The sequence below is a fragment of the Mirounga leonina genome, unplaced genomic scaffold, assembly GCF_011800145.1.
Source record: "Mirounga leonina isolate KUSES-001 unplaced genomic scaffold, KU_Mleo_1.0 Mir_178, whole genome shotgun sequence".
In the NCBI taxonomy this organism is placed as follows: Eukaryota; Metazoa; Chordata; class Mammalia; order Carnivora; family Phocidae; genus Mirounga; species Mirounga leonina.
In genome coordinates this window covers 22,861,430-22,871,381 of record NW_023270464.1, presented here as the reverse complement: position 1 = coordinate 22,871,381, position 9,952 = coordinate 22,861,430, and the positions used below count along the sequence as shown (strand labels likewise).

Here is a 9,952-nt window from a genome sequence, read left to right as displayed (position 1 = left end):
CTCAACAAATTACCTCTGGCCTCAGGACACCGCGAGGAAGGCGTCTTCCCCTGGAACAGCAGCGGGGACTGGGTGAGAGCCTGCAGGCCACTAGCCGACAGGCAGCTCCACGGCACAGGGCCCGGCGGGGGCGTGGAACCTACGGGAGGGTCCAGGGTGAGCACGGCCCCGCGGCGCCCCCGCCAAACGAACCGCCAGCTGCCACCCCAGGGCCGCGGACTCACCTGGCACGAACACGTCGTCAGCCCCCGGGGAGGGGACGTGCCGCCCACTGGCACGTGGAGACCACCCCTCGCTCCTGCGCAGCTCTGCGTCTCCTCTCTGCTCCTCACACGCCCTCTTGGCTGGACACTCCGCTTCCTCCTTGGTGGGAAGGAGCCTCTTCCTGGAACCCCACCCAAACTGGCCCCAGGAGAAGGCTTCCTCAGCCTGGGGTGCACTGTCCCTGGGAGGCGACTGGTCTGGCAGCTGGCACACCCCCTCAAGCTCAAAATCCCCCAGGAGGGGAGTCCTGCTGCTGCCGAGGTCAAGACCTCCTCGCTCCCTTCGCTCCGGCTCGAGCAGGAACACGCCGGCAGGGAGGTCCAGGCCGATGTCGCCCCTCCCCGCAGAGCTGCCGCCCCCCGCCCTCTTCCTCCGCGGCCAGTCCTGAATGCTGTCAGGGGTGGTCTTCCCACTGTGTTTGGGAGACGGGGTCCAGGGAACACCGTCTGTTTGAAACGGAGAGGGGGTGCTAGGGGGACAGCGGGTGGGGGTACAGGACTGGCAGATGTAGGTCTGTCCCCCGCTCTTGCCGGGGGTGCTGTGCGAGGGACGAAGGCAGGGGGGCGACACGTAGGTGGCTTCAGGTTTCCCTGAGGACTTGCTGGCCCCGGGCATGCTGAGTCCAGGGAGGGAGCTCTCCTCCCTTCTCGGGGGCTCGGCTTCCGCCAGGCAACTGGTGTCTATCTTTTTAATGCGAAGCTTGGGCAGGCCCGAAGCTTGCATCTCCAACTCCACCTCGTAGGTCTGGGGGCTGGCCGAGGCTTGAGAGAGCCGAGTCGAAGCCTGCAGCTTCTCCAGCGGCGAGGCCGCCTGGCGCTGCCTTCTGTCGGCCGTGCGGCGCAGGGCATAGGACGAGGCCCGGGGAGAGCGGGGCCCGCGGGCAGGAGAGGATGGTGGGCTCCCGGGGGCCGACGGAGAAGGCTTCTCCCGCGCCACCACCAGCCTTGACGCCTCACCTTCCGCTGCCGTGACGTGGCCTGGCGAGCCGTCGCTGCCGTGGTGCTCCGCTTCGTCCAGGACAGCGAGGTGGCCCGGGACACTCGCCCTCAGCACAGGAGAGGACCTACGCCGGTCACTCCCGCAGCCGGTCCCAGAGGGACTGTGTCTTTCCGGGGAAGGCTGGTCCTTTCCAGCGTCTGTGAGGGCGGCTGGGCTGCCAGCTGCAGCAACCCTAGGAGCGGCCGAGGTGCTCGGCTGGCCCTCCAGGGAGCTGCTTTCCAGGTCCGAGGTCTCTCTGTGCCTTCTTCCAGTTTTAGCAGGGGCCCGAGGGGGCACAGGCTCAGACTGGGCAATCTGCGGGATTCGGGGGGGCGTGGAGGGACCAGGCCAGGAGAGAGACGAGGCTATGGGGGGTGCTTTCTGGGGCTCTTCCCAATCCAGTTCTTCGGGGGGAGGAGATTCTATCGAAAATTCCCGAAATGGACTCTTGGCAATTTCACCTAAGGGAGAGGCCAAAGGTTTTTTTGGAGAAAGAAGCGGGGCAGAAGTCAGATTGGTGCTCCGAGGTGTCTTGGGGACTGAGGCAGCTTTATCCCTCCATTTGTGTGTGAGCTCCTCTGCCTGAGAAGCCCCGGGAACACGGGGAGGGGGGTGCGCTGGATCCGGAGGGGTTTCTCTTCGCCCTGCTGAGGCTGCTGCTCTCGGAGGGGTTCTCAGCGCCGACCCGACGGGCATCAGACCCTCACTCCCAGTCAGGCCTGCTGGGCAGGAGGTGCTTTCGGGACTGGAAGTCACTGAGGGTGGCCAAGTAGAATTCAGAAATCCAGGTGGCTGGCCCCCTGGCCTTTTGGGAGTTCTTGGTATCTTCTTTTCAAGAGGAGAGGTTCCTCCTTTTGCCAGGGAGTGTCCTTTCCAAGGAGTGACTTTGGGTTGAGATGGTGAATCCCAGCTATGTGAGGAGTCTTTTAAGGACTCCTTAAAAATGACCTGTTTGGCAGGAGTCACTTCTGTAGGGGGTTTCCGCTGCCTTTCCGGGGTGCACAGTGGAGTTTGTGGTGTACGAGGGAACCTTCTTGGGGTAGCTTTAGAAGAACCTGGAGATTTCCGGTTACTCTTCTTAGGAGTCTGTAAAGAGATGCTTATTTCAGTGCCTAAATATCATAACCCCTATTCTCCATTGAGCATTTTAGTCCTCTCTAAGGCAATGAGAAAGGCAGATGGGAGATTTCTGGGCGGCCAATGGCATGACCGTAAGCTGATTTCCAATAGCGACACGTTTCCACTTCCAACCATGACCCAGATTTCACTTGTCTGTTTTTTCCTAGCACCAAACACTGAATCTAATCTTGGGTCTAAGACAAAAAATTTCCGTAATATGCATACGGCAGCTAAACCAGGCTTTGCCTTGAATGGTGTGTCACTCTACCACTCACAGCTACCCTTCTCTTCAAGGAGATAGCGCCTTCTGATCTCTGCCTAACGTGGCCTCCGGGGGTCACGTCCTCTGCTGTTCACCTGCATTCAGCACGCGCTTGCTACGCCCCCACTGTGCTGGGCCCTGTGTGAGTGTACGTGCCGGTGACGGGACGTGCGGTATGGAATACCCAGACAGCTAAGGTACAGCGGCACAGAGAACATCTCCGGAAGGAGACTCCCCAGCCGCAGATCTCCCTCCCTTCCTGCAGAAGGCAGTTACGCACCCAGCATATAAAGGAGATCAGACACCTTTCGTTTCTATTTGATTATCTCAAGGGAATCCTGGTCTATGGGCATTTCATGTTCAATGGGGCACAGCCAGATGACAACAGCGTCACCAGTGCACCGACAGGGCCACACACGGGACAACGTGGGAGCACAAGAGCAGGCTGGCTGTCTAACCCAGCTAGCAGGAAAGGGGGACAGGAACAGGGAGTCAGGTCTTTAAGAAGGGGGTGTCAGCAGGTGAAGGCCAAAGGTGGGGAAGTAGGAACTCTTCCTTTGCCTAAAATCGCAGCAGCAGCTGTGTGCAGGCCAGCGTGCAGCCTGATAGGGCCGGGAAAGTGGATTATGAAGCAGGAGGTGGTGAGAGGCAAGGGCCACAGCCAGCCCACAGCGGCCCATGCCCACCTGGGAGGACTGACCCTGGTCCTGGAGATCGGTGGTCTTCAAACCCATCCCCAGAGCTTTGTGTCCTCCCCCAACCTCTAAGCCGTTTATTGGGTTTCCAAGCAAAGATTATTTGTTAACAATAAGGGTTCCATTTTAGGAAAACCTAGAAAACCCTGCTTAACAAAGAGTCATAGAGCTTTAAGCAAAGTGATGCAGTGTGAAAGATCACTCCAGCCTCTGGGAGCAGGATGGACATGAGAGGGAAAAGGCAGCTGAAATGTTCTAGGCAGAATTGAAGGCAGGCAGGAACTGCAGGGGATGGAGAAGAGGGAAGGGTATCAAATGTGGTCTATAAATAAAAGTGGTAGGATTGATTGGCTCTGTCTGGAAAGAGGGAGCAGTCGAGAGTGACTCTCAACTTTCTGAGGTGGGTGACTAGATTGGGTGGACAATGTAAGGGAAACAGAGGACTGATCCCTGCACATTTCAGAAAGATATATAGTGTTTGATAAAAATGGTGGATGAAACCAACAGACCAGAGGAGATCATTTCTATTTTCTCCCCACCACAATGGCCTCAGCCAGACTACTGCCTTATATCCCCACATACCCAATAATCATTCATCTGGATCAACCCAACCACCCCCAAATAGCTAGTAGTAGCTACAGATCACCTGCTTTCTCATCCCTAATGTACTCAGTGGGTTTTCTGGGCCATGTCTCTGTTTTCCCCTCAAGACCACACTGTTTTAAACATTACAGAAATGTTATACCTGGTAAGCTGTGGGTATCTCAGAGCCCAGTGGGTTTCTTGAAGGCCTCTGACTTCGAGCTGAACCCTTCTCTGAGGGACTGACCATCTCAGACAATGCCCCAAAAAACAGCCTCTTGGGAGAACGAATACTTGGGTTTGAAGAATTTTCTCTTTGGTCTGCAAGTCAAAAACAGTGAGTCTTTCTTAGCTCCTGCCCTCCCAATACTAATAGAACAGCCAGTCTATACAAAAGTACAATTTTTTAGAGCAAGTGGGAGTGGGGATGGATTCCACCTAATTATGCCAGCAACTACAATTATTGCTGCCATCTTGGATTTTAATAAGCCCGCATACTAACTTTAATAGCCCTTATATATGTTAGGCAAGTAAAACTATTTGTAAATACAAAAACATGTATCTGAGGATCCAGACTAATGATGGATAAAAGCATGAAGGACAAACAGATATCACCTTCTACCTAGGACGCTTGAGTGTAGAATATGAACACAAGGTGGAAATAATGGGTAATTCCTGTTGAATGGATAAATTCCCTCTAAGGATAGTGTGGGTGACCAGCTGTAGGAATCCAAAGGGAGGACACTGTTAATGAAGGTCATGGATTGTCCATCACTCTGAACCTCTAAAGGACACACCTATTCTACTGCTCCAGTGTCAAGAAAGAAAATGTCAAATTTTGTACTTTTCCCAAAAACACTTCCCGCCGAGTAGACCCAGACTTCTGAAGGCAGGTGAGCAAGCATGTTACCTGACTTGTCTTGCTGGAATGAGTGAACTCTTTGTACACTTCGAGACTTTGGCTGAGACCCAGAATAGAAGGAACCAGAGTTTGTCCTGCTGATTGACAATTGCTTGATTCGAGGACTTCGTCTCAAGCTTACTTCTGCAAAACCAGAATCCCAGTTAGTAACCAGGGAGAAATGCAAGCTTTTTACATTTTCCCACATATGAAATGGTAAAATTTACGTAATACCACATACAAGATGGAAATTTGACAAATTACTAACTTGAGATTTCTGAAGTGTTGTAACAAAGCTACAAAGGGTATAATATATTGCCCCAGAGTACAAAAAAACCACTGACCCACTAGACTGTCACCCTCAGAAGTTTCAAACTGCCAGCCTCTTAACCACGGTGGGGGAAAAAAAAGGTTTGTATAGTGTGACTTTTGTAAAAAAAATTTTTTTAAATTGCAGTTTTGTTTATGTTACATACATTTGTATAGAAACGACACCGGTAAGAGTATTATTAAAACTAAAATCTTAACAGTATTTCCGAATTGTGGGATTACCGACTATTAAAATTTTGCTTCTATTTTCTGAATTTCTACAATAAATTACTTGAATCATTAAAAAAGAAGGTTTTTTGGGGTAACTCCTGAATCACAAGTACTTTTTTTTTTTTTTTTTAAGATTTTATTTCTAGGGACACCTGGGTGGCTCAGTTGGTTAAGCGTCTGCCTTCGGCTCAGGTCATGATTCCAGGGTCCTGGGACTGAGTCCCGCATCAGGCTCCCTGCTCAGTGAGAGTCTGCTTCGCCCTCTGCCTCTCCTCCTTGCTCTTGCTTTCTCTCTCTCAAATAAATAAATAAAATTTAAAAAAGAAAAAAGATTTTATTTCTAAGTAATCTCTACACCAAACGTGGGGCTCAAATTCACAACCCCGAGATCAAGAGCCACATACTCTACCGACAGAGCCAGCCAGGTGACCCCACATGCACTTGTAAAATAAGCCCCAGCACTTTGTATTACACAGTGGTTAGCCTGTACCCTGAATCCCATTTCTACTGTGTAAAAAGACTTCTCCAGAAATTCCTTTGGTCAATTCTGTGTAAGAGACCATTTACTAATAAATATTTACTGATCTATACTGTGGGCCCAGAGCTGTCACATCTCTAAAATATCTTAGGATATGCTGAGAGAGAACACAGGTACAGAAAGGTTTTCAGAGAAACTAGTTAAAATGCAACACAGAAGAGGGGCTCCTGGGTAGCTCAGTCGGTTAGGCATCTGACTCTTGCTCTCAGCTCGGGTCTTGATCTCAGAGTCGTGAGTTCAAGCCCTGCGTGCAATGCAAAACAAATGTAGGCACTACCGTGTACTCCTTTTTCTGGGGACTCTTCCACAATGTCGATATCAGGACCAGGATCAGAGGACCTTAAGGAACAACAAGCATAAGGATGATTCAGTGTCACTATTAGCTCCTACTTAATGCACAGCAGAGCTGCACCACCTCTCGCCTCACAAAGCGATGCAGAGCCCGGGTCTGAGAACACCAGCGCGGGCACGCACGCTCATGCGCCTTACTGGCCGGAGGAGAATGGTCAGCACGCTTTTTTAGAAAGCAGTTTTACAACATAAAAATTAATTAGAAATATGTATGCCTTCTAAACCTATCAATCTCACTTCTTGCAATTGTCCTGCAGATTCTTATACAAGTGTGTAAAATCCGTACACGAGTAATGTCTAGAGGAAGCCCTGACAAGGCTCCCTTTTGTTCCTGTGAAGTGCAGCTAAAAACCCTGGACGTTGTATAGAAAATGAAATACAGACTAAAAGGTGGCAAAAGGAGGCAGATTGGCTGGGGACCTCAGGACCCCAGGAGAGACAGGAGAGTGAGCTCCCGGAGTTACCTTTTTGCTTCACAGATCCCAGACAGGGTGCTGGGGGGGGATGGACAACCCAAATACATCAACAGGTACAAACCTGCTCTAAGGAAAGCCAGTTCTCTCCGGCTAAAGAACCAGGAAAGGGGCAAGCTAGCATGATAAACTCCCAGACACTAACTACCATGGAAAACTTTGGCCCCACCCACCCACAGGCCAAGCTGAGATCCTAGACTTCCAGTCTTGCCCAGCAGCCATGACAACTCCCTCCATCCAATGATGAATGCTTTTTTTAAAAAATGCTGAATATTCATTTGATGGAATGCTTCTCAGCATGCGCGCGTGCATGCACACACGCACGCACACACACACAGATGAACTATGGACACATGCAACACCATGGATAAATCTCAAAATAATTATGCCAAATGTAAGAAGGGAGACAAAAAAGTACATTTTGTATGGTTCTCTAGCCTTTGTAGAATTTACAGAATGCTGAACACTTTTTGGTTATAAACCACACAGTTAAGATGGGAGTCACAAGAGGCTTTTGGAGATGGACAGCAGCCCACAGACCATTAGCAAGGCCGTGTGGGTGCAGGAAGCAGCTAGACAAGGATGTTACTCACCTGCCCTTGATTTGTCTATGAAGAAGCCTTCTGGACACCTGCTTATGTACTGGAGTCTCAGCCACACTCCTAGTCAGCAGTCTGTGATAACCTAAAATGTAAACGGCGTAAATTTCATTTAACCTTATCAAGAAGTAGCAGCAAGCCAAAGAGGGCAGTTTAAACTTATGCATGGCTTACTACTCACGCCAGAGTGGTTTTTGCTTGTTTTCACTTAATGGTTTTTGGACTAACATCTAACCAACCATAGGATTCCCAATTTAACATGATACAACAGTTTATCAGCATCAGAGACTAAATAAGCCAACATAAAATATTGTAAAATTATTCTCTAATAAGCAATCCTGAAAAAAATAAAAAACTTATTAGAGCTTTTACATTCACTCATCAGTGGTTCTTATATTTATAATTAAATGAAATAAAGTACGCAAAAATGCTGATATGTCATGCAGCTTTAAGGTATTTAATACGATCCAGCCAGCTGGCATAAATTTCCGCAGATTATGTAACTCAGCTGCTCATGGGAGGACTAGTTTAAAGGCAGTTAAAAGTGACTAGGAAGTGGGACGCCTGGGTGGCTCAGTTGGTTGATCGTCTGCCTTCGGCTCAGGTCATGATCCCAGGGTCCTGGGATCAAGTCCCACATCAGGCTCCGTGCTCATCGGGGAGCCTGCTTGCTTCTCTCCCTCCCTCTGCCTGCCGCTCCCCCTGCTTGTGCTCTGTCAAATAAATAAAATCTTCAAAAAAAAAAGTGACTAGGAAGAGAAGGGATATCAGCAGGAATGTGGCATAAGGACCTCTGAAATAACTCTCCTCCATAAAAGGAATGAGAACACTGGGCAAAAATAGGCAAAATCAGTTTTAGAACTCTGGAAATTAACCAGTTTATAACAATCCATGGAGTATTTATCCAAGAAAAACAGTGAATGTAGTAACAGCGAGCTTCACAGAACTTTATCCTGCCTGGGTCCTGACCCTTCTCCCCAGCCCTCTAGCCTTGAGAACCAACAGTCTGCAAACACTGTGCAAACCAACAGCCCAGGGGCCTGTGAATGGGCCAAACCGGACTGAGCCTTCTCCAAAGCGCCACTCCCAGCTGTCATTATCTGACCTGTCTGGCAGCTTCCTGCAAAACCCCATGCACCAGGGTGGTCTCTGTTTGACCTCAGAACCCCAGGGCAAACAACCTCTTTCCAGGGAGCACTTTCTGAAACCAATCGGCAGCAAATGTAAACATCACAGCTGCCAGAGGGAGTGGTAACAGCTGGGGCAAACAATATGCTAACCAAAAGTTTAAAAGGGAACACTGGGGAAGGAGACGTCTACAGGAGCCTCTGCAAACCTCCAACATACTCTTAGGACTCTGAAACTCCGGGGCGACTGGGTGGCTCAGATGGTTAAGCATCTGCCTTCAGCTCAGGTCATGATCCCAGGGTCCTGGGATTGAGCCCCACATCAGGCTCCCTGCTCCTCGGGAAGCCTGCTTCTCCCCCTCCCTCTGCCACTCCCCTTGTGTTCCCTCTCTCGCTGTGTCTCTGTCAGATAAATAAATAAAATCTTAAAAAAAAAAAAAAAAAGGAATCTGAAACTCCATGCAATGTAGGGGTGTGTGCATGCCCGGGAGAAACCGCTAAGGCCTGGGGCGCCTGGGTGGCTCAGTCGTTAGGCGTCTGCCTTCGGCTCAGGTCATGATCCCGGGGTCCTGGGATCAAGCCCCGCATTGGGCTCCCTGCTCGGCGGGAAGCCTGCTTCTCCCTCTCCCACTCCCCCTGCTTGTGTTCCCTCTCTTACTGTGTCTTTCTCTGTCAAATAAATAAAATCTTAAAAAAAAAGAAACCTCTAAGGCCTAAGCTGTCACCCATGGCTAACCTGAGGCCTTCAGTACTCAGCCAGGCAGCTTACATTTCTAAGAAAATGAGCCAACGCACCTAGGACCCTCACAGCAAAGGCTGAGAAACCTACTGGTTCCAGGCATTTAAGGAAATCTGTCCGATCATTAGTGGGATCTAAGCTAACTGAGTAGACGTCAGTGGCCACTCATGACAGAATACAGGCTTTAAAGAATTAAATTCAGGAAAGTCACCAAGCAAACAGTGGCACTGATAATGACAACAAACCCTGGCTGGAAGGGGACAGGTCTGTCAGAACTGCCTTATTATGTCTAATTGTCAATAAAACATGAGACATGCAAAGAAGCAAGAGAGTTTGGCCCAGGTGCAGGAAAAGAGAAAAAAAACCAACAACAACAAAACAGTCATTAGAAGCAGTCCCTGAGGAATTCCAAACATTGGATTTGTCAGACCAAGACTCTAAATTAGCTGTTTGAAATATGTCCAAAGACCTAAAAACTTCCATCCAAAGAACCAAAGGGAAATAGGAAACTGAGGACTTGCCCCAAAGGGACAGAGATCCCAAAAAAGAACCAAACAGAAATTCTAAAGCTGAAAAATGAAAAAATTAGTAGCCAAACTATGGAAAGAGCCAAGATGTCCATCAACAGATGAATGGATAAAGAAGATGTGGTATATATATACAATGGACTATTATGCAGCCATCAAAAAAATGAAATCTTGCCATTGGCAATGACGTGGATGGAACTAGAGGGTATTATGCTAAGTGAAATAAGTCAATCAGAAAGATAATTATCATATGATCT

The 9,952-nt window shown here is 49.4% G+C and overlaps 1 protein-coding gene across 1 annotated transcript in view; it reads right to left on the bottom strand.

Moving 5' to 3' along the window:
* The window catches only part of TICRR (TOPBP1 interacting checkpoint and replication regulator), a 44,246-nt gene that overhangs the window by 1,030 nt on the left and 33,264 nt on the right, over positions 1-9,952 (bottom strand). The window contains exons 16-21 of the mRNA XM_035024123.1: positions 7,297-7,387; positions 6,157-6,218; positions 4,811-4,945; positions 4,064-4,221; positions 225-2,328; positions 14-139 (exon numbers count right to left, since the gene is read on the bottom strand). Of these exons, the coding sequence (XP_034880014.1) occupies positions 14-139; positions 225-2,328; positions 4,064-4,221; positions 4,811-4,945; positions 6,157-6,218; positions 7,297-7,387 (2,676 nt within the window). The remainder of the gene's footprint in view (positions 1-13; positions 140-224; positions 2,329-4,063; positions 4,222-4,810; positions 4,946-6,156; positions 6,219-7,296; positions 7,388-9,952) is intronic.